This window comes from Giraffa tippelskirchi, chromosome 8 (assembly GCF_054371585.1).
Source record: "Giraffa tippelskirchi isolate mGirTip1 chromosome 8, T2T-mGirTip1v1.2.pri, whole genome shotgun sequence".
Classification (NCBI taxonomy): Eukaryota; Metazoa; Chordata; class Mammalia; order Artiodactyla; family Giraffidae; genus Giraffa; species Giraffa tippelskirchi.
The window spans coordinates 113,389,191-113,413,861 of NC_137282.1; the positions used below are offsets into that span (position 1 = coordinate 113,389,191).

At 50.1% G+C, this 24,671-nt stretch overlaps 1 protein-coding gene across 1 annotated transcript in view; it reads right to left on the reverse strand.

Moving 5' to 3' along the window:
- ERGIC1 (endoplasmic reticulum-golgi intermediate compartment 1) overlaps positions 1-24,671 on the reverse strand; it is a 110,967-nt gene that overhangs the window by 47,270 nt on the left and 39,026 nt on the right. Inside the window, exons 2-3 of the mRNA XM_081520520.1 lie at positions 11,315-11,376; positions 4,315-4,387 (exon numbers count right to left, since the gene is read on the reverse strand). Of these exons, the coding sequence (XP_081376646.1) occupies positions 4,315-4,387; positions 11,315-11,376 (135 nt within the window). The remainder of the gene's footprint in view (positions 1-4,314; positions 4,388-11,314; positions 11,377-24,671) is intronic.

The window sequence follows — 24,671 nt, forward strand, 5'->3', positions numbered from 1 at the left end:
ACTTGAATACTTCAGATTCCTGCCCAACGTTGCTGACCTCCATCCGTAATCATTTGATTTAATGGAAATTTACACAGCAGTGAGGCTCGCACTAAGGGCCTGGGGTGGGAGGGGTAGGAGGGATGAGGTTATGCAGCCAAGCTCTCTGGGACGCTGAGTTTGAAATCCTGACAGTTCCAGGGGCAAGTGAGTCCATCTATGACCTACTGGGCGGATGTCCAGAAAGCATCTTTTTCCAGCCACCTAGTCCTGCCCCCCCCCCTTTCCCCACAGCCATCGCCCCGGGACCCTCAGCCCCTCTGTCCTGGGTCATCATCCAGCCCCCCTCACCAGGCCTTGGCCTCCAGGGTCACCTCCTCCCACACCCATCTTTGGAAGAGGTGATCTTTCCGAGGCACGAACCTGATCCCATCACTCTGCTCAGAAGCCTTCAGGCCTCCTGCGGCTCCTCCACGTGGTGACCATGGCTCCCTACCCAGCTTGGGCTCATAATCCAGACCTCAGAGTGGGTAACCTGGGCTCCTAGGGAGCCATCCAGCCCCTCCTCCTGGCTAAGCCACTGGCCACCCCACTCTGGGCCTGTGTGTGAGGATAATGCCCAATTAATTCAGGGGAATGCCCAAGTTCCAACTCGGTGGGCAATGGCCTCCTGCCTGTGCAGCCACCTCCCCCCTAGAATGGTGCATCCAAGTCTCTCAGGGAACTATTCCTACCAAAAAACAGGCGTTCCCATGTCCCTGGGGCTCCAAAATGCTCTGGACAGGAAAGGGCAGGATACGGGGGCCTGGTACCAAGTCTAGGCTTCTCATTCAGACTGCTCAGTAACCAACCTCACGGTGGCTTTAGCCTCCTGGTGCCTCAGTTTCCCCAGCTATAAAGTGAGACTGATGCCAACAGCAGTACTTGGCATCAGGGGTTCTGCGACCGTTAAGAGAGATGAGCATTGTAAAATGCTGACGTAGGTGGCCAGCACATGGTCACCTACCGTAAATCAAAACTGGAAAGTATAATGAGTTGTATTAAGCTATACATGATCAATGGAAAGTTCCAGTGACCACATTTTTTAAATTATAAATCCTCATCAAGTTAATAATGGGGAGTAGCCAGAGCCTGGGGAGTCAAAGGCTGGAATGTGCTGCGGCTGTGTCCTCTGAGGATGGGGTGCCATTCCGCTGCGAACACGGAGCCCCAGGGCACCCCGCAGGGCCACTTTCCCATGGATAATTAAGGGCCAGGCCAAAGTCCAACCACCCAGACAAACAGGTCTCCCTCTCCACCGGGCTGGGCCAGAATAGCCTCTTATGTCACTGATAACCACAGGCCAGTGCTGGAGCGATGTTGACCCAACCAGCGGTGACCTCATTCCCTTGGGTTACAGTTTCATGGTGGGGAGTGGGGACGCTGATCCACTGTGGTCACAAAACTGCCAGGGAGGGCCAGCCATCCCGAAAAGGAAAAGAACTGTGACCCACAGTCCTTCCTGGACCAGCAGGGCTTTCTGGGGGCCGGGGGCGGTCAGAGAAGCTTCTGAGAGAGGAAGGACCCCAAGGCACAACTCTTACTCCTCTGGAATGTTCTCGCCCCTGAGGATGCCCTTTGGGCAGCTCCTGCACCTTGGTCACGAGGCCGAAGAGAGAAAGGAGGCACTAGGATCACTGCATCATCACGGATGGAGCCTCTGGCCCCACAGGCCTCTCCTCTCACCCCCCTACCCTTCCTCTCTCCCCAGGGGGAAGTGCTCATCAGCCCAGAGCCGGACACAAGGCAAGCACCGAGTGAATGGCCCCTCGTGTTTGGATTCCACCCCTCACCCCTCATGCTCCTTCCTCTCCAGGGATGTGGTGGGGTCAGAATGCCCCCAGGAGCCAAGAAGAGGACGCCTGGAAAGGGGGACGGGCCAGAGCAGTGGGGACACGCCATGCTCCGGGGGAAGGTGTGGGCCCTGCCCAGTAAGCGGGCAAGCTGGCCGGCTTGCACATGGCCACAGGCTCCTCCTGCCACAGTCAGGGCTCTGACGGCACCTGCTGGGTGCCCCCTCAGCAGCCTACCTTACTATGGGCGAAGCAGACAATCAGCTGAAGGAAACCCCCTCAGGGTTTCGGCAGAAGGCGAGGGAGGCCCCTTCTTAGCTCAAGGGAAGGGACAAAGAGAAGAACACTCACAGGAGCACTCGTTACACACTGCTTTTTTCTGTTATACAGGGAAGAAATATGAAATGAATCAAGGTCTGAAGGGATATGGATCTACTGATGTTAAAGTACATAAGGCACTATATTAAGCTGCTTGTAGGTAAATAATCTTGCTCAAATCTCACAAAACACCACATACCTTCCTTATCTCCCATCCTGCTTTTTCTTCAGAGTCCTTATCACTGACTGACACATTCCAGTTTTTTTTGCTTGTTGACAGTCTGTGTCCACTGCCTGCATCTTTGGCTGCTCTTGAGCATGCAGCCACACAGGAGTGAGTCAGGCAGACCTGACCCCAGACCAAGGATGATCCTCATTAATCTGCGGCAGTGCACAGCGGCCACCTGCTCCACGTTCTACTCTCCCTTTCCGCTCACTTTGCTCTATCCACACCAGCTCTCTATACATACATGGGGAAACCCCTGCCTCAGGGCCTTTGCACTTGCCAGCATTCCTGCCTGGAATACATAAAGCCTTGCACCTGGCACACGCTCAGGGATCCCTCCTTGTGGCTGCCACATGGGACGCCTTCTCATCTCATCTAGAACATGAGTGGTCTGCACAGCAGCCCCCCTCCCAGGGAATGGGGTGTGCCTGGGAGAGACCAGCAGGTGCCTGGCACACAGCAGGTCCTTTGTAACACCAGCAGGTCTCAATTTCTGGCTGCTCTCCTTGCTTCTACCTCCAAATCATGATGGGATGACCTGTGAAATATCCAGTGGCCCAAATATACACACTTGACCAGGACAGAGTCCATTCTGGGGGGAACAAAGGCCATGTCTGACCCTGGCCTGGTCAAGGAGTCGTGTCTTAGGAAGCAGACAAGCCTCCTCAAACCTGGAAGGGTGCCTTGATTCTGGTGTCCCCTCCCTTGTTTGGCCAGCAACACTGGGACCCAGAGAGGGGTGGCACCTTGTCCAGGGTCACAGAGCAGGTGGTAACTGAGCACTGGCCTGACCCCAGATCTCCCAAGGCCTTGTCCAGTGTTCTTTCCACCGCTCCATGTGGCCCCCGGGGCTCTGGTGCCATCAGGGCTACCAACAGGATCAGAGGAACAAGGAAGACAAAGTCTCCCACACCAGAGGAGGGCAGAAAGCTATATTCAGGAGCGAGTTGTGGCGGTGGGGTGGGGGGAGAGGCAGGACCGTGGGCAGGTCCCCTTGCCTCTCTGAGCCTCAGTTTCCTCATCTGTAAAGAGGGGACAACTATGTCCCAGGGCTGTCTGAAGATGAAAGGCGGGGATGGTTACACAGCAACAAGGACCATCCTGGGCTGCACAGCTATGCTTCCCGTTTCCTATTGTCTTGTGGCAGACGGGGAGGCACAGGAAACCAAGAAATTCCATGAGTGAAAAAGAGAATTCCAGTGTTGGACAGGGGAGTAGGTGGCCACAGCCCAGCCCTGTGATGACTTTCTGGGTTGTAAACATGGAAATGAAGAGGTTTGGAAGCCAGAGGTAAAGGCAGGAAGCTTCTGGGTCTAATTCATCTCGGAGGGGCATCTGATGAGGCCGTGACTGAATAATTCCAGTGACATTTGATGTTACACAGGCCCCAGAGGATTTACTGGGTTATCTAGACAACAGATGATTCTAAGAATCAGGGATGCATTCACAATGCGTCAATCACTGCCAGGAAGCCCACGCTGACTCCTCACCCAGTGTGGGCTCAGGACAGGGAAGGGGACTTGGTTAAGGGGGCTGCCCTCTGATGTCAGAACCTCGCCTCCACTTGGGTAGAAAGCTGCCCTCTTTTTTTCCTTTGAATTCTTCCAGCTCTAACATCAAATGACCCTGTGATGACTCAGAGGGAAAAAAGCCCACTGGCCAAACACAGAGACGGCAAACATGAGCAAATGATTTCTGCTCCTCTGCGGACCCAGGAGGCGCCATCCGGACCCCAGAAGGGAACCCAAGTTTCCTCTTCGGCTTCAACAAAGCGACGTTAGTTTTCGCTCTGGCTTTAAAACCCTTTAGGAAACAAAGAGGAACTGATGCCACAGGCTTTGCAACTGGGAGGCGGAAGGTTCGGAGGTTTCTCTCCTCTGTAAAGCCCCTCCCTCTTCTTGTCTGGGGTCCCCGGAACCTCTGGAATGCACCCCCCAACCCCGGGAGGATATAACTTACATTTCTGTCGTTATGAATCCGGTGAGCTCCGAGAGGAAGAGGAAGAGGATGAAGAGGCAGCAGCAGACAGAGACTGAAAGAAACAACACAGACACCCAGTTAAGGGGTGGTGGGCACTGACCGAAGGAGGCCGGCCCCCCGCCCTGCCCTCAGACAGAAGCTGCTTACAGGGAGGGGGGACAGAGGCCCACAGAGCCCCCCAAAGCCCCTTCCAACTCTCGGCCTCCATGTGAAGCAGCCCCACTCCCACAAAGGTAGACCACCTTCGGCTGATCGGACCCTCCTGTGTGGACAGAGGCCCCGATTTGGGCAGAACCTCCAAGGCAGCGGCCCTCCACCTTTCCAGCCGGCGACTGATTTCATGGAAGACAATTTTTCCCCTGAGGGGGTGGGGGGGAGTGGAGAGATGGTTCAGGCAGTAATGCAAGAGATGGGGAGTGGCGGATGAAGTTTCCTTCCTCACCCACCGCTTACTTCCTGCTGCGCAGCCTGGTTTCTTATGGGCCAAGGACCAGTACCAGTCCTTGGAGGGGCCAGCCCAGTTCTTTCCACAAGAACATTTTAACACAGAAATCAGTCACAAAATGACAGCTGCAAATCAATGGCCCACAGATGTGTCCTGTTTGGCTCAATGGATATATATTTTAACGCTTGGAGGGACTTCCCTGGTGGTTCAGTGGTAAAGAATCCACCTTCCAATGCAGGGGACACAGGTTCGATCGCTGGTCCAGGATCTAAGACCCCACATGATGTGGGGAAACTAAGCCCACACATGGTAACAAGAGACAGCCTGTGTGCCCCCACAAAGACCCAGCACAGCCAAAATACAAACAAAACAGGAGAGAAACCTTGGAATCGACATCAGACAATGTGGAGATCTCACATTAAAGACCAGGTTTCTGGCTGTTCCAGAACAATCAAGCCCTGTTTCCACGAGGGGGTGGTCTGAGCTCACCAGTTTGCCTCAGGCCTCAGCATTCCCTCCTGCCACCCAGATTCCAAGGCTGAGGCAGGGTGTCCATTGCCGTCTCTCCCCACCTGCTGTAGACTCATCAACGTGCCCAAGTCCCCATCAGAGGTGAGAGACTGAGGACACCCACAGCCGTGCTTCACGAGAAGGCTCTCCGTGGGAGGGACTGATGGTCCTACTAGTCTGAAATGCAGAGACTGGAACGGAGCGCCAGGGTCGTCCCACGTCACTCATATCTATCTTGCCTGCCTGGCCCCTGACAAGGCTGGGATTTGTGACCCTGGAGTCATTTCTTGGGGCAGGACCCAACAAGCAACCCCAGGGCTGGCCCTCAATTCATCTCCAGCCCCATCTCCGACAGCTCCCCCAGTATCTACCCAGCCACACTGAGCCATGTGCTGGTCCCTAAATGTGAGGACCCTTTGTCTGGAAGGCACTTCCCCATCTTCACTCCTCCTCCTTGGTCACCATCTCTGCCCGGTGAACTCCTATTCATCCTCCCAGGATGAGGCCCAACTCAAATGTCCCTTCTGGTGGGAAGCTCCTCCAGCCCTTAGAGGTGGAACTGGTCACTCTTTCCTCTGTGCTACCAGCCTCCATTTGAACACCTTCTACATGTTATTGATTATCTGCAGCCCTGCCTCTCACTAGTTTGATAACCTGGAAGGCAAAAACTCCACAACTCTAGTGTCTGGCCTGGGACTGGGTACACAGAAGGTGATAACAGGTTTTGCGGAAGGCAGGGAGCCAGCCCCCAAAATACAGAACCCGGGCTCAGCGCGCCTCATCTGGGTATATCATAGAGGCGTATCAGAGGCAAGGGCTCCCACAGTGTGCCCTCTCACATGCTGTGTGTCTCTGGGTAAGTTACTTAACCTCTCTCTGCTTGTTTCTTCATCTGCAAAATGGTACCAGTAGTAGTACCTGCCTGACGGGACTGCTTGAGAATTTCTACAACACAGACAGTGGGCTTGAAATGGTGCCTGGGAAGTAATAATGGTGCAAGCATTAGCTCATTCTAGGATTTCCATCAGGGAGACCCTGGTGGGTTTGCTGCTTTCAGGAAGGTGATTTGGCAAATGGGTTGACCCTCAGTTTCCCAGAAGAAAAAAGCTCTCAGTCAGTCCCACCTACTGATTCAGCTACATTCTCGACAGCCAGCACCTGGTGGACTAAGCCATCCTGATGGATGCTGAAGCCAGGTGTTTATCATCAGTAGCATCATTATTACTGCATCATCTGTTCATGGTAAAACGAACAGGCAAAGATGTGTTCTGAGGGAAGAAGGCAGAGAACAAGTGTTTGAGGGGCACCTACACATGCCCTGTTTTGGGAACGTTAACAGATACATATCACTTCACGCTGCCATGTGACAGAGGGCACAAGCCCTCGTAGAGGGTGTAAAAATGAAAGCTCAGAGAGGGCAAGAGTCTGACCCGGGAACACACTGTGTGGCAGGTGGGGGAGGGGTGGGGGGCTGAAACCTGTCTGTAGCCTGTGCCCTAGGAAAAGGAACCCCGAGATCTCAGGGAAGAGAAGGATGGCACAGAGACATCCCCAGAGTCCCCACCAAGCCTCCAAACCCACACCCAGACATGGGGCACGCTAGAGTGACTCCCCCATTCTTCCAAACTGTGAAAACAGCTGTATGAGTCGAGTTTAAGGGTTTTACTTTAAGTAATAAGAAAAATCATCAATCTGCATAAAAAGGCATACCGTGTGAGTCTCTTTCTCACTCCCGACCCACAGCCCCCTGCCCAGAGGTACTGCCCTTACAGTCTTGTGTCCTGCCATGAGCATGTCAGTTTTTCCTCTAAGCACACACTGTCCACATGCTTTGCTCATGCAGCAATCTACGTCCAGGCAGGAGTCACATCAGTTTATAAAGAGTGGCCATGTGGCTTGTTTTCATGGCTTAGAAATTAATGTCAAATGTCTTCTCCAGATGCTGAACAAATTCATTGCAGAAGACCGGCTGGCAATCTAAATTTCCCAGACTCACAGCCTTCCCCTTCTTACCTGCAAATAAGCCACTGCAGCTATGATGCCTCCTGATTTAAAAAAAAAAAAAAAAACCCAGCCAGCTGGGCAAAGCACCCTTCACCTGCAATCTCGCACCTTCTCTGACTGATGTTTCAGTCATTTTCACCCTTCCCTTCCCACCTTCAAGCCCCAGAAGACAACTGGTTGCTATAATGATGAACAGGCACAGACTTAGGAGGTGATTTTGTAGGTCAATGTCAACTTAGACGAATCCAAATTTTCTAGCTGCCCTCCTTACCCCAAGCCTGCAAATGGCCCAGGCTTGGACCCAGCATGAGGGTGAGTGCAGAGTTTGTTCAGCTGAATCCCAGCGTCCAGCAGCCCAGGCTATGGGTCCACTGTCCCTACACTGTTTCCAGACTGGGAGGACAGAGACAACAGCTTAGCACCACTGGGGCCTGGGGGCCCAGCACAGCACCTGCTCAGAGAAGGCAGGAAATAAATATTTGAGTGAGTGAGTGAATGAATGAAAAACATGAACACAGGTAGAAAGCATTTCCACCAGAAAAGCCTTCTGATACTGAAGGGGTTTTAATCCATGTTTGGGCAAGATGCTCAGGCACTCTGACGACACACTTCTTCTGAAACTGACTCAGGCACTGGATAGTAGGAATGTGACCCCAGGAGGATGCTCGCTCCTGGGAGACCCGGTGGAACCAGCCAAGGGGGCACTGGACCCAGGACCCCAGACGCTGGCAAGTCGAGGGATTCGTTCAAGGCCACACGGCCACCTCAGTGGAGGAGGCAAAACTCCAACCTCGACCTCTGAGTCCCCAGCACCCTTCTGCTTCCTTCGGTTATTAACAGCACCAAGAGTGACGTCAGGAAACGGTGTGCTTCTGTGCCTGCCCCCCTGCTCAGCCCTGCGATCTTCAAGGACAATGACTGGAGTCCATTCATCAGCGTGGTCCCAGGACTTGGCACAGGGCCCGGCCCCAGACCTGTTTGACAAATATTTGTTCACTAAATGGTCAGTAAGGGCTGGCTTCCCATGCTCACGCCTTTCCTCTTGTGCAAGGGAACTTGCCCTTTTGCACACTGTGCTCGAGCCTGCAAAGCAGACCACGTCCCTGGAGGGTCACTTGGCAGTACCTTCTACATTTTACAACTCACAAGTCCTGTGACCAGGAATTCCTCTTCTAGGAAGGTTACCTTACAGAAATAACCATACAAGGATACAAAAACATATGGACAAGGCTGTCTGTAATAGCAATAAGCTGGGATCAGAACGCCCACCCTCAGGAGGCTAGTTACGTAGACTGGGGCAGCTGGATGATGGAACACAACACAGCTGGAAAGAAGTACGTGGTGGCCATCTACATGCTGGTCTGAAAGGTGTGCAGGATATCAGCTGGAAAAGGGCAGGAAGGGATGGTGTGCCCAGCATACTCCGCCTGGAGAGAGCAGGTACAATGACGATGCAGGTATTTCAAAGCCTGAATACGTTTTTTTTTTTTTTAATTCTAGGACACAGATCTGATTGTTAAGCATATTTGACAATGGAGAGGACTGCAGAGCCTGCAAAGAAATGGTCTGAGCTCTTGGTTGGTTGTAGGAAGAAGACAAGAAACCTCACTGGAATTTTGTGATCAAGGTTCATAAATTAATTGAATGGATAGTTGAACAAGCCCCTTTCTTCATGTCCCCCAAATACCTTTTCCTTGAGGATCAATGCACAACGTGCCACAGCTCCTGCAGTCACCGATCCAAATGGGCTGCGGGCTCCAGGAGGACAGTAATGAGAAGAGGCGTGGGGTCCGAGCACAGAGGGTTTGGCATGTGTCCTACGCTTGACAGGTGTGATCACATTTAATCCCCAGATCAGAAAACTGAGGCTCAGAGAGGTGAACCGACTGTCCCAAGGTCACCCAGCTGCTAAGCTAGAGAAAGAACCCAGCTCTGCCAGACCTGAAGCCTGTGGCCAGGCTGCTCTGTCCTCTTCTCCAGGCACGTGGAGGTCCAGGCTCCAGAAGGCACCTGGAGCATGGATGACCTAAGCTGGAGGGAGGGAGGGCTAGGCAGGGCCAACTGGGCTGCAGGGAGTCCCCAGGGTCACCCCCGACCTGACAACAGCCTGCCCTGGGAGGCAGCAGTGGACTCTTGTCCGACGGCCCTGCTCCAGGGCCCTGTTCAGGGGGCTGGCCATGGGGAGGGTCCCTCTCCCACACCAAGTGCTGGAGAGGCTAGGGTACAGGGAGGCCCACCTCTTGCAAGCTGTGAAACTTCAGACAAGTCGCTTCACTTCTGTGAGTCCATTTTCTCATTGGGAAAATGTGGGCAGAGCATTCCTGCTTGCAAGGTGCTTTTGGTTTGTTTTTATTTAAAATAAACTTTATTGCGGAATAATAATAGAACACAAAAATAGCACAGACAGTTCCCATACACTCTGCACTCAGCTTCCCCTTTGTTAACACTTTATATAACGCTGGTATATTGGTCAAATTGAAGAAATTAACACTGTACAACTGCTGACTAAGCTACAGATTTATTAGATCACTAATTTCCCCATTGGTGCCCATTTTCTGTTCCAGGACCAGGCCTGGGATCCCATTTTGCCATTCGTCAGCGTGTCCTTAGTCTCAAATCTGTGATGGTTCCTCAAGTCCTTTCTTGGTTTTCAAGACCTTGCCACTTTTGAAGAGTACTGGCCGGGTGTCCTGCAGAGGGTCCCCCAGGCTGGGGTTGGGGCAGAGGTCTGCTGCTTTCCCATGACTGCACCGGGTTGTGGTTTGGGGGGAAGATCCCACGGAGGTGAGGTGCTCTTCCCATCACATCCCATGGTGGGGGCCGGGTGGATGACATCCACGTGACCTCTCTCTCATTGGCTGATGCTAACCTTCGTCACTCAGTCACGGGGCCACCTCTGGATGTCTCCACCACAGTCACTATTTCCTTTCCATTCTGTCCTCTTTAATAGCGAGTCACTAGCCTACACTCCAGGAGAGGAGAGTTGACTTGTACCTCCCGGAAGGGGATATATTCATATATATCATTTAGAATTCCTCTATAAGGAAGATCCATCCTTTCTCTCCCATTTATTTAGATCACTACAGACTCACGGACCTTTTTCTTAATTCTTTGGTAATAAGCCAGTAGTGTTATTATCTTTATTTCATTTATTTATGGCTATGCTGGGTCTTCATAATTGCACGCAGGCTTTCTCTTATTGCAGGGGGAGGTGGCTACTCTCTAGGTGCAGAGCAAGGGCTTCTCAATGCGGTGCCTTCTCTTTAGCTTTGGCTTGCAGGCTCCATAGTTGAGGCGCATGGGCTTGGTTGCTCCATAGCACGTGGAATTGTCCCAGACCAGGCATCAAGCCCATGTCCCCTGCATTGGCAGGCAGATTCTTAACCACTGGATCAGCAGGGAAGTCCATACCATTATTTACTGTGTTACTCACACTGCCCCAGGTTGGGCTTTGCCCTCTTTCAGGTTGGCTCCTGGGGCCTGGTGACATGCCCCCACCCTTTTTTTTTTTCCTCTGTGCACTTTTTTTTGCTTTTCTACACAAGAAGTCCAGGTTTATCTTGTACACTTCTTGCCCTAGCCCTGCAATCAGCCATTTCTCCCAGGAGCCTGGATCCTTTTAGTGAAGACTGGCAGTCAGAAACCGAAATCTGTGAGAGATTATTACTTTTTTTAAAGGGACAGAAACATCCTTACCTCAAAAACTCACATAGTCCAAAAGGTGTGGAGAGAAAAGCCAGCCTTCCTCCAACGACCAGGCCCCATTTCCCCTCCCAGGGGCAGCTACCCTTGATGATTTCTGGTGTCTCCTTCCAGAAACAGGTGACGCTATGCTTTGTGGGGTTACAGTAAGGACACAGCTGGGCCGAAGGGCTGACTAGATATAGGGCCTGGCAAGATGCCCATCCTTTCTTCCCTCTTCCTGTCTCCCTGTCTTCCCTCCCTGGCCCAGCATTTCTGCAGAGGGTGGGTGGGCACAGGTACGGTGGGTGGCAAGAGGGCGAGAAGGGGGCTACTCACTGATGGCCCCGGTGTACGTCGGCTGTGTGAGGTCCTTGGGCACCTTCCTGTAGATGTCAAACCTGCGGAGAGCAAAGGGGACAGGGGTGAACGGCCGCAGAGCACAGGTGTCAGGCAGTGGGGGGAACAGAGCTGGCTGGGGGCCCCCACAGCTCAGCAGCGGCCGTTCTTCCCAGAACCAGCTCCTCCAAGAGGCCTGAAGGACCCCCCCGGCCCCCTCAGACGGTTACGGCTCTTGGCTGGTCTTGCCCCCATCAGAGTGTGTCCTCCAGCAGGGCCGGGACTCCTTAGGTGTTGTACCAGCTGCACCCCCAGCCTCTCGCCTGGGCCTGGGGCACAGCACGCCCTCAGCAAGCGTCAGGGGAATGAACTGAACCCGGGTGCTGACGCCGGAGGGAACAGGGGAATGCAGTCTCTCCTAAGTTCTCTGACGGCACTGCCTTCTCGCCTGGCGTCACCTCTCCGCCCCCTCTTCCCCTTCCTGCCTCCACCTCCTCCTGTTTCCACTCCCCCCTTCCCAGGCTCCTGTGGCCTCCTTCTGGTAGATTCTCCTGAACTCCAAGGCAGGAGGTTAACAGAAAATCCTGCCTGGGGCCGACATCAGCTCGTGACAGCTCTGGCTCCCGCAACTGTGGGTTTCTGCCCAGAGGCAGAGCACGTGCCTTTCTTTCATAGGGATCCCACCAGAGCAGACGGGAGTTGGTGGGGGTGAAACTCTGGGGACTCTAGAGTCAGGCAGACACGGCCAGTTGTTTTTAAGAGTTCAGGCCCTAGAATCCAAGGTGCCCTGGTTGCAAATCTTGGCTGGTCTTCTTCCTTGCTGTGTGACATCAAGCAAATGATGTCAGCTCTCTGAGCCTCAGTTTCCTTTTCTGTAAAAATGGGGCTGCAACCACAAGACCCCACTCAGCCACTGAGAGGTATAAGGGGAAGAAACGCCTGCAGAGGCGCTGACATGCAGCACTCCCAGGGAACGTGCTTCAGACACTCAGTTTCCCCCGCTTATGCGGGGAGAGGCTGGCTGCTCCACCCCCCAGGGCTGATGGGCTGCCGGATGGTTCCGGATGGTTCCTCTCGGGTGATTGGGAAACACGGTTAGTGCCCTGCCAATCCCAGTGCAATGACTTAGAAACCTTGCCTAAGATCGCATACTTGACTCCTGGGCACTCACTCTATAATTACACGTGAAAGGTGCTTGGTTTCCCAAGACCTAGAGGGAAAAAAAATTCCTGTGGGCTGCAGAGCTAAAAGGTATCACTTTCTCTCCTACCTGCTCAGCTACCAGTCACAGGTGCTTAGGCCCCAAAGGGCACTAAAAATTGGAGCTGGTGTGGTCAGGAGGGAGGGGGCCTCGAGTGACTCAACTATCACCTCCCTGATTCTGAAAATGCTGCCCCTTTTACTTGTGGGAGGCAGGTTAGAGTGGAGAGAGCATGTACTGGGGAGTGAGCTTGCCTGGGCTCAAAGGTGACCCTACAACTGTGTGACCTTGGGTGCCTCACTGAACCTCTCTGTGCTTTAGTTCACTTGTCTGGAAAACGGGGACAACAATAGTAACCATCTCACAGCATAGGGATTAGGACCAAATGACTTGGTGCATAGTATGAAGCATTCAGAGCCATGCCTGGAGTCTAACAGTGCTCGATGAGTATTTGCCATCACTATGACGAATGCTTCTTTGACACACACTTACAAACACCTACTGTGCACTAGCCCTCCTTCACGTACTAGGGACATGGAGATAAAACTGGCCCTTGGCTCTGTGCACCTACAGTTAAGCAGCAGAGACAAAGAAGGACACAAAGAAGAACACAGTGGTGCTTCATCACAGGGTGGAGGAGCCCACAAAGGGCGCCCAGGGTAACCTGGATGCTTCCTGCAAGAAGGGATGTCTGAACACAGCAGGAGGATGGCAGAAAGGGCGGGTGCTGGTCCACGCAGTGATTGTAGCAAGAGCAGAGGCCGAGAGGAGGACAGACTCTAGTGTGCTGGAGGGCTCAGCTCACCTGCATGTAGTGTGGGGGCGGGAATGGAGGAAATGGATGCTGGAGAGGCAGGAGGGCCCTAGAAGCCAGCTTCCTGGTCCAGTTAATGCCAGGGCACAGTCAGAAACGGGGCCTCATGGTTTAAATGATATATGAGACACCATTTCAAAACTGGGAGTTTTGGAGAAGGAAATGGCAACCTACTCCAGTATCCTTGCCTGGAAAAGTCCATGGACAGGGGAGCCTGGCGGGCTGCAGTTCATGGGGTTACATGACTGAGCATGAGGGTGGAGGGAGATGGGTTGGTAGCAATAAACTGGTAAAACTGAAAAAAAAAACGAAACTGGGAGTTTTATGGGAAGTCAGAGGCCACTCAGGGTGAGGAGGTGGGGGTGGTCTAGAGCAGTGTCAGAACCAGAGAGGGGTGAGAGAGAGAGAGATGGGACATTGTTACATATGGGGGAGCTGATCGAGTTTATACATACAGTGAGGACAATGGGGGCCAGGTGCCTCGCTGTTGGGGAACGGACATAACACATGGAGAAAAAGGTAGAATAAACCCTGTGGTGTCAGAATGGAAATGAAGGTATTGCTGTGAATTCATGGTTTTCAGCATACACAAACAGAGAAATATCCATGTGTATATACACATCACATATATATTTTTTCCTAGCTCATTCTGTAGACAGGGTACAGGAAAAGCAGCAAGTGACAGCCAGAGAGCAATGAGCACATCAAGCCCTCAAACCTTGGTTTCTAAATATCATTCTTTACCAAAAGGAATCAGCTCCTTGGAGAAACGGCTGATTTGGGTAGGGAAAATGCAAGATGAATGTGGGAGTATCTTCTTATGTCAGAAAGCAAGAAAGGATGATGAGATGCAATAAAAGGGCAAGAAGCCAGCTTAGGCAAAAACCACTACAATATTACAAAGTAATTAGCCTCCAATTAAGATAAATAAATAAACTAAAAAGAAAAATAAGCCAGCTTAAAGGGGCTCCCACTGGCCAAAGAAGGGGCAATGTTAGCAATAAAATCAGTAATCACAGTCAAATGTTATGACCCATTAGCTAAAATAGGAAGCCACAAATCTACACAGATGTAAAGAAATAAGTAAATCAAAAGTCTGATGAGGAACAAGATACTTACATACCTTCTAAGTACCTCCCCCACAAAATCTTTATTCATCATCCAGGGGAAAAGAGTAACTTGACAGAGGAGAAACTCAGCAGACATCATCTTAATCAAGTGACCAAAATGAGTGTCACCAGTGAGCAGACACGTCATGTGCCTCCTGATATGACGTACTGGGGAGGGCACCCCATTCCACCCCTGGGGGACTTGCATTTTGAGCAAGTCCAAATGCACAACTGCAGATGAACTACAAGAAGACATCAAACAAATCCAAACGCAGGGTTATGACGCAAAATGACTGGTCGGCAGCATCTGTCTGAAGTATCAAGGACATGAAGGCAAGTGAAGACTAAGGAGCTGTCAGAGGCTGGAGATCAAAGAGACATGACCACTAAATCCCACGGAATGTCCTGGATCAGAAAAAGGACGTCAGCGGGACAACTGATGGGACCTGAATAGGAACTGTAGATTAGTTAACAGGATGGTAGAGTGTGCTTTCCCCGGTTTCGAAAATGGTTTGGTTATATAAGATGTTAACATTTAAGGAAGCTTGGGTAAAGGGCATATGGGAAGTCTTGGTGTTATTTTTGCAATTTTTCTTTGCAAGTCTGCAATTATTTCAAAATGAAAAGTTAAAAAAAATTAATGAAAAAGACATTTAAAGCTTAAGGGGGTGATTCCATGTAAAACTCCCACTCAGTTTGCTCTGTGTATGGTTGGTCATGCTGGCCTAAACAAATGCTGGCCAAGTGCGCCAGGTGTCAGGTAGAGTCCATCTTTGTCGGGGGAGGGAGGGGAGACAAAGGCTGAGTGAACAAAGGTCTAGGAGGGGAGGCTAGACTTGTATCAAACTAAAGGGGACAGTGGCAATCAAAGAAGGCAGGTGCTTTAGAGAGAGCGAATGACACAAGACCAAGACCACTGGCTTCCCATGCTGACCGGGTTCCCATATATACTTGTATTTCATTCTCACAATAACTCTAAGATATTGATAATCCCATTTTTCCAGGAAGAAGACTGAGGCTCAGCCAAAAGCAACTTGCTTAAAGGCAGCAAGTTAATGATTAGCAGAGCTGGAAAACAAACCCAAGTCTGGGTTCACAGGCCACTGTCCTTCCACTGCCTGTGCTTGTGGGACTCAGTTTAGAGCTCATTTATTGGTAAACTTAAACTCTCAAGTTTTCACTTATTTGCTTTTCTAAAGATGCTGTCCCAGAGCAGGTGGCAATCTCCTGGAAGACAGGGAACAGTTCAAAATATATTCATTTACTCAACTAAGTACCTAGGGCCTCCCGGGTAGCTCAGCTGGTAAAGAATCTGCCTGCAATGCAGGAGACCCCGATCTGATTCCTCGGTCGGGAAGATCCACTGGAGAAGGGATAGGCTATCCACTCCAGTATTCTTGGGCTTCCCTGGTATTTAGCTGGTAAAGAATCCACCTGCGATGCGGGAGACCTGGGTTCAATCCCTGGGTTGGGAAGATCCCCTGGAAAAGGGAACAGCTACCTACTCCAGTATTCTGGCTTGGAGAATTCCATGGACTGTATAGTCCATTGGGTTGCAAAGAGTCAGACACAAACTGAGTGAATTTCACTAGATCTAGAACAGCAGTGCTCTAGCTGGTAGGAAAATGAAAGTGGTCAACGTGGATGTGGCCCCTGCCCTCGTGAAACTGTCGGTCTAGCAATGCTGTTGGCTCTCTGAGAAGGGTCACCTAAATAGAATATTCTTTGATGAAGATTTCGTTCCCACGCCACAAATCCCAGGCTGGGGAGTGGTGGCAGCGTAAAGAGAGCTGAAAAAGACCCTGGGTTCAGAGCTGACCACAAGCCAAGTGAGTCAGCAGTGAATGCCACTAAGAAAACGGGCCACTGGGCAGGCTGGTGAGAACCCAGGCATGTGATAGATCAGGAAGTGAGCCTTCCTCTCTGGCTCACATTAGTCAGTCTCTCTCTGCGGCAATGTGGTGATGTGATTAGCTGTGGCCACCCACTGTTAAGAGAATGTAGAGTAAAGGGTAAAGAAAAAGGGGCAGAGGGGAAGGGACGCTTAGTGCCCACCTAGTGTGGCTGTGCTCATGCTGGGCCCTGGACCGGCATGTTCTCATCTAACGCCCTCAGCCCACATGTGAGCTGGGGATTGTTATCCCATTTTACAGATGAGAGGCAGAGGCTGCTGACTTGGCCAAGCTCTCACGTCTATAAAGTGTCACAGCAGGTATCTGAATCCAGGCCTAATTTACATTGTTGCTGCTTTCCCCAATGATGTGGGGATAACTAGGACCATTTGGGTAGAAAATATTTCTTAGGAAGAAAGATGAAAGAACTAGAATTGCTTAACCTTAAATAGAGAAGGCCCAAGGATGGATTCTTGATGCTTATCAAAAACACAAAAAAATGCTCTTTCCCCGCCCTCCCCCAAGACTGTGAGTTTCTCTAGGAAAAAACCAGGGCCTCCTTGCTGCTCAGCTCTGCCCAATGCAGGCCCTTGGAGAAGTGACCTGAACGAATGAGTCAATGGATGAGTCTACACGAAGATAAGGTCCACTGGCTGGCCCTCCAAACAAGATTAAGATGAAATGGATGGTGGGGATACATCCTCAGGGGTTCCTTGGACTGTATTTGGAAATTTTCATTTACAAGACAGGCAAAATAGGCTTAAATGAAAGCAAGAAAATAATCAACTGGACTTAAGAAAGACTAAGCTTAGGTGCCAGGAGAATGGGAGCAGTGCCTGGAGCCAGGTAGACTAGAGATATGTCACCTGCTGGGACAGGACCCAAACACAGGGACCCTATGTCTTCACCACGCTCTGCTGTGGGTCTAGAGGGTATGCTGAGATCACTGTGTCCAACCCATTCATTTTACAGAAGAGAAAGCGGAAGCTCCAAGAAGGAGTTACTTGCCCAGTTTAAATATAATTAAACTCAGAGTATTTAAAACAAAAACAAGCTAATAAAAAGCTTGTGGAATCCTTGTTATCTCATGCTCTTGAAATGTCATATGCTAGTGATTTTCAACCAGGTGCAATTTTGGCCCCCCAGGGGACACTTAGCAATGTCTGGAGATATTTTTGGTTGTCATCCTGGGGAGTGGGTGGTACCCAGTAGGTAGAAGCCAGGATTGCTAATGCATCCTACAGCCCTACAATGCACAGGATGGCCCCATACAAGAAAGGATGTGCATGCGTGAGTGCTAAGTCACTTCAGTCATGTCCGACTCTTTGCGACCCCATGGACTGGAGCCCACCAGGCTCCTCTGTCCATGAGATTCTCCAGGCAAGAATAGTGGAGTGGGTTGCCATGCCCTCCTCCAGGGGATCTTCCCGACCCAGGGATCGAACCTGTGTCTCTTACGTCTCCTGCAATGGCAGGTGGGTTCTTTACCACTAGAGCCACCTGGGAAGCCCATAACAAAGGATACAGTCCCCCAACGTCCATGGTGCTGAAGCTGAGACACCTTGTTGTAGGCAGAGCAACAGGCAGTGGGAAGCTCATTTCTCACTGAGCCTGGGTTCTCTCCACAGAGATGCCTCCAGTTGCCTCTGCTCCGGCTGGGTGAGGTCATGGCCCTGGCCCTGATCACCTCCATGGAGACCAAGAATCTGGACTAAGTAGTCTTTCCCTGTCCTTTTTCACTCTGTGTCTGAGAAGGCACACTTGGAGAGAACCGGACAAAGGAAACCACAGGGAAAAAATAAAGTCCACCTGGATTTGTGACTTCTTATAAAGATGCAGTAAGAGTAAGTGGAGAAGACTCTTGAGAATCCTGTGGACTCCAAGAAGATCCAACCAGTCCGTCCTAAAGGAAATTAACCCTGATTCATTGGAAGGACTGTTGCTGAAGCTGAAGCTCCAATCCGTTGGCCACCTGATGCGAAGAGCCAACTCACTGGAAAGGACCCTGATGCTGGGAAAGATTGCGGGCAGGAGGAGAAGGGGACAGCAGAGGATGAGATGGTAGATAGCATCACCGACTCAATGGACATGAATTTAAGCAAACTCCAGGAGAGAGTGGGGGACGGAGGAGCCTGGTGTGCCACAGTCCATGGGGTTACAAAGAGTTGGACACGACTTAGCAACTGAACAACAACAACGAAGTACAAGTGTCACTGTTTGAATCAAAAAGAAAAGAAAAAAGTTGTTGGATCCATGCCTCCAACTTCATTACACTTTAGGATCAAACAAGTTCCTTAGAATAAAATACACATCAACATCAGAACTAGAAGCTGATGAGGATATGGGACTTACTTAACAGAAAACTCACTGTGCAGACCACCTCCAGCCTACAGCGTGAGGGACGGCTGTGTAACCTCACCCAAAATAAACAGGCATAAGTCTTCTCCTGCTCCCAAGCAAGGAAACAGCCGCTGGAAATCTCTGACTAATGGATTTCTTCTGTAATTTCTTTTCATAGCAGAGTGCCTCAGCTCTTGCTATTTTAACTTTTGCTGCTTGGGACCTGACTTCTCCCCTGTTCCTGAAGATGAATCTCAGAGCGCCCTGTGGTTCGCCATGTGTGGGCGGTCACCAGGCAGGCGCTCATGATGTCACTGTTTCCATGGCCTAATGAAATTAGACGCCACTTAAAGAGCAAGTCATTGGAAGTGGTGGGTCACTCGTCCCAAAAATAGGCAGCAAGGCTTTTAGTGGGTTCTTTGGCTGCTCACCCTTGCCCACCAGCTCGTCAGAGCCCTCAGTGAGCCTCAGGGAGCAGGGTGAAAACTGCTTATTGGTTCACTTACTCACCTCCTCCAACTTACTGAGAACCACTGTGCATGTCACACGTGTGTGTTGAAGGGCATACAGAGGTACGTGGACATACCAGAGCTGAGCATGGTTGGGAGAGACGTGTGTGAGCGTTAGTTCTAATGACATCTAGAAACATTCTCACCACTCTGCCACTCTGCAGATCCTGTCCTTGACATTCAAACTATACACCACTCAGCTCACACACCACACCTCCCTCTGGCAAAAGGAAGGGGAAAAATCTGTCCAGCCCCATTGGAGGAGCTTAGAGGGGGAATAACAATAGCAAGAGCCGTCACACCCAGGCTGCTGCTGTCCCCATTGTGACGGATCACTGTGCACCTGGCCTTGGCCTTGGCTTGTGCCTTCATTAGCTCACGCCCTTTGTACAGCCCTGTTCAGTGGACACCAGCATTCTCCCCGTTATCCTGGCCCAAGATTCCGGGCCAGGATTCAAACTGCTGCAGCCTGGCCCCAGGACCTCTGCTCTGTCCGCTGCAACCCATGTCTGCCTGCAACAGGGTGACAGGCCAGGAACAGGAGGGGTAGAGGCCTGTTTCTGCAGGATGCCTAGGTGATGATGCTCTGTGTATGCAGTACTAAAACACACTCAGATCCATAGCCCACCCACTGTGGCTCTCTCCCTCACTCTCAGTGCCCATGTGGAGATCATCTATCTGCAGGGTGACCTCCTAGCGCCAGCCGCCTCCACCTGTGATGTCTCCTGTCTCAGAATATCCTCTCTGACCACCAAGCCCTAGCCAAAGAGAAAGAGGAATAAATCTGACTGCTGAGCTTCCAGAAGGCACCTCTCAAGGCGCCACACCCCCACCACCGTCTTCCTTGGGCTCTGTGGGCATATGCATTCCTGGCACAGCTCCAAGATGGCTGTAGGGTCTTCTGCTCCGGCTGAGCTGGGACAGTCAGATTCATCCCTGAATCTCTCGTGGGTCGTGCAGGGCTCAGTCCATTAATGGCATTCAGTAAATTCCAGGTGAAAATATAAAATGACGGAGGCACAGGGTTGTTCACTGTTACACCATCTGTCATAGCAAACAACTGGAGACCGTCCAAATGTCCGTCCAGTGGGACCAGTTCATAAACTACAAACCATCCACAAAGGGGAGGCTGGTGATAAAAATAAATCAACATCCTCGCTTATTATCTTTAAAAAGAAACAATAGAAGGTGTAACCAAAAGCTAACAAAAAATGGTTACTTCTATTATTCTTAGGAGATGCATAAAATATATTAAATATTTGGGATAAATAAGGCAAAAGAAGTGCAAGACCCACACACCGAACACTATGAAACGAAGTAAATAGAGAAATATACTGTGTTAATGGGTCAGAAGACTCAATATTGTTAAGATGGCATTTCTTCCCAAATTGATATGGAATCAACTCAATTCCAAGAAAAAAATTCCAGCAGGTATTTTTGTAGAATTTGGCCAATTGATTCTAAGATTCATACAGAAATGCACAGGACTTACAAGAACCAAAACAGCTATGAAAAAGAACAAAGCTGACTCTGACTTCAAGACTCACTATAAACCTTACAGAAGAAAACACGGGAGAAAACCTTAGCGCTCTTAGGTTAGGCGAGGACTTTAGATAAGACACCAAAAGCATGATCTGTAAAAGAAAAAAAATATAAATAAGGCCTCACCAAGATGAAAAACCTCCACTCCTCAAAAGGCATTGTTAAAAGAATGAAAAGATAAGCTATGGACTAGGAAAAATATGTGTGAATCACCTATCTGTGAAAGGATTTATACTCAATATAAAGAACTCAAAATGCAGGAATAAGAAAACAAACAACCCATTAAAAATATGGGCAAAAATTTGAACATTTAAACAGGCATTTCACCAGAGTCACTGATGGTGAATAACCAAATGAAATGATGCTAATATCAGAGTCACTGGGGAAATGCAAATTAAAACCACAGAGATACTCCCCTATACCTATTAGAATGGCTGAAACTGTAAAGACCGGTCGCACCAAGTGTTGGTGAGGATATGGAGCAACTGGAACTCTCAGACACTGCTGGTGAAATGTACAGTACAACCATTAGGGACTAGAGTTTGGCAGTTTCTGAAAATGTTATATATATATTTACCATATGATCCAGCCATGCCATTCCTAAATGCCTAGGTAAATTCCAGGCATTTACCCAAGAGAAACGAAAATATATTCCCAAAGACATGTATACGAATATTTATAGAAGCTTAATTTGTAATAGTCACAAACTGGAAACAACCCAAATATCTATCAACAGGCAAATGGATAGATGGCACATCCACACAATGGAATATCATTCAGCAGTAAAAAGCAGTAACATTGACACAAGCAACAATATGGATGATTCTCAAAATAACTATGCTGAATGAAAGCTATTGTGGTACGATTCCATCTATATAAAATTCTAGAAAGTATAAACTAACCTAAGACAGATTACTGGTCGCCCAGGGAGGGAAGAAGGGAGAGACTTAAGGAAACTCTGGGGGGTAATGAATATGTTCACTGTCTTATGATGATGGTTTCATGGGTGTATACACATATCAATTTTCTCAAACTGTACACTTTATGTAAGTGAAGTTTACTGTATGCCAATTATACTTCAAAAACTGTTATTAATAGAAAAAATTTTTTCATGATAGCCATGACCAAAACACATCAAATACAGTAAGCAATCTATGAGTTCATAACAATACTTCAAAAAACAAACAAACAAAAAGCCTCTTTAGATACCTTTGAAGATGTAAGTCATTATTCTGAAAATTGGTAAATAATGGGAAAGCATTTATTCTGGGGTTTTTTTTTTTTTGGTATACACAATGTATTTCTAGGAAACTAAATAGCTGATAAGGATTTATAGAATAATTTCAAAGAATAATGTGAAAGAACTAATAGAATTGGAAAAACCATCACTGTGCATCCTCTGATGAGATATTGGATTTAGGCATTTATCAGCAAAGATGGGAAATTTCATAACAGACAGATCAGCTACCATCACCTGAACCCAATGACCAAACTTAGTATTTCAAAAAAAAACACCCCATTATTCTGCACCTCTCTCTCAGTGTGATGCAGTAGGAAATATACAGCACACTCTCAACGGCTCACCTAGAATAACCTCACATTTCACCTTCCATCTGATCCTTATCCCATAGCAGCCTGACATCTGCCCCTTCACCCACTCTCTCTTCCTGCCGTGGCTAAGATCACCCAAGAGTCACTACGGGCCAGATGCCATTGGCTGTCCTCAGTACCGCCTCTGCACCAATTCTGCTGACTGTCCTTGCCCCCTCAGATCACTCCCCTCTCTTGGCAGCCTGAAGTACCATGGCATCCTCACTCTTCAGCGTCTTCTCTGTCTGTTCCTCTTCCTTCTCCTGCCCGATATCCAGGTATACCCCAAGCATCTGTGTTCAGGTCCCTTCTCTTTTAATTCCCACCCTCAACTTATCTATGACTTAATTTACTGTGCCAAGTTCAAGAGAGACAGGAGAAAGTCAACAAGACAGAAGTAATCACCATCCTTGTGGTGCTCACATGGTAAGGCCCAAGGAGCTTCCCCATTCCCAGAGGCATCACACCTGCCTCTTACACTCAACGTGGAACAAAACAGAACAGAACTCAACAGCTCCTCACTCAAAACCTGCTCTTACGATCTGAAAACAACAGAGGTAGGAGGAACTTCCCTTAGGGATCATGGAATCCAAACATGCACATCTGCAGATAATTACAATGAAACACGGGAAGGGCGTGTTTCAAGATGTCTAACATCGTGTGTTAGACATAAGGATCCCTGATTCTTTCCAAAGAATCAGAAAAGAACACAGCCTGTGCATTCCTGGGTTCCCAAATGTCTCAGAAGTGGTAAGATGTGCTGTTCTGGGCCACCATGATGAGCCATAAAGTCAAGTTAGCTGATGAGGAAGACGACCATCCAGGCAATTCTCAGAGAGTATTTTAGAGGGTCTATCAGCAAAAAGACAGAGGCCTCACTGTGCTAGGCAACACGCTTACCTGTTTCCTGGACCCAGGCTCTTCGGGGGACACGCACAGCGAGGAGGGAGCACTGGTCTCGTAATTTATGTTTAGCTGCATCTGCTCTAAATCCTAACACAGTGGTGTTCCTTGAACAGTCAGGCAAGGGAGCTTTCATCTCAGACCCTTTGCCCTTGCGTTCTTGTATCTGGGATGTTTTTCCCTCAGATCTCTTCCTGTCTCGCTCCTTCACTTCTTTTAGGTCTACATTCAAATGTCACCTCCTCAAAAGACCTGTCCTGGCTACCAAATAAAACACACCCCTCTCCACACTCCTTCCTCTGCTGCCTTTTTCTTCACCGCACTTGTCATTGCCACCTTGTGTTATGTGTACCTGTTCACTACTCCACTCCATCGCTAACAGCGGCCTGCCTGCCACCATACGCCCAGAGCCCAGAGAAGCACCCAGCACACAGTAGGTCTATAAGAAATGCTTTGCGATGGATGAAGAAGGCAGTGTTTCTCAGTCTGGTCCATGGAATTGCCTCAGAATCTGCTAGGAGGCTGGTTCAATGTGCAGATTCCAGGGCTCTGCTGCAGAATGGACTAAACCAGCACAGGGGTGGAGAGGGCAAGAATTCTCATGGCCAAAAAAACTGTAGTTCAGGAGACATTTGGTGTGCAAAGACTGCTAAGGTATAAGTCGCATGTGTATTTCCAACTTCAAATGTATTTCCTAAGACTTTCTGCTTGTACCCACCTGAATTACCACAGGTCAACAGAGAGACAGGCAAAGGGACTGGCATTTCCTGGTCCTACCCTATGGGCCAAGCACTACTTGAGACCCTTGACCTACTTTATCCCACTGAATCCCTGCCCCCTCACCCACAAGGTACCATCAACCAACGTAGAAACTGACGCCCAGAGAGGCTGAGCCACCAGCTGAAGCTCACACGGCCAACAGGAGGCAGGGTCGGGACTGGAGCCTGGGTCAGCCTCACACTGGCCCTCTCCGGCCTCCCTGGCCTCCCCAGAGCTCCGCACTAGCCTCCGGGGGCCTTGGCTGTCTGTCTGCCCTCCCTGGCCCGTGCACAGCCTGGTGCCAACAGGAGGCTGGGGGCACTTGGTGAGCAAGGGAAGGAGGAAGGGTCCCGAGGAGCTACAGACTGGAGTGAGGTGCCGCTGAGGCCCCAGCAGAGCACAGCCAGACAGGGGTCCCCCAACCCCCTGCCCTCCCCGGCCCAGCAGCAGCCCAAGGAGCCCACGCTCCCCCAGCAACAGGAAAGGCCTGGTGTCGGAGCCCGAGGATGTCAGGCAGCCAGGGCTTGGCTGAGAGTCAGCTTCCCACTCATCCAGGCCACGGAGCGAGGGCCAGAGCTGGGGGAAACAGCTAAGGCCCCCAACGTGTTTCCAAATCACTGGAAACAGGACGCAGCCGGCAGCTCCCCACCAGGACGCGACAACATCCCGAACGCAGACGCTATAAATGGAAATGTATT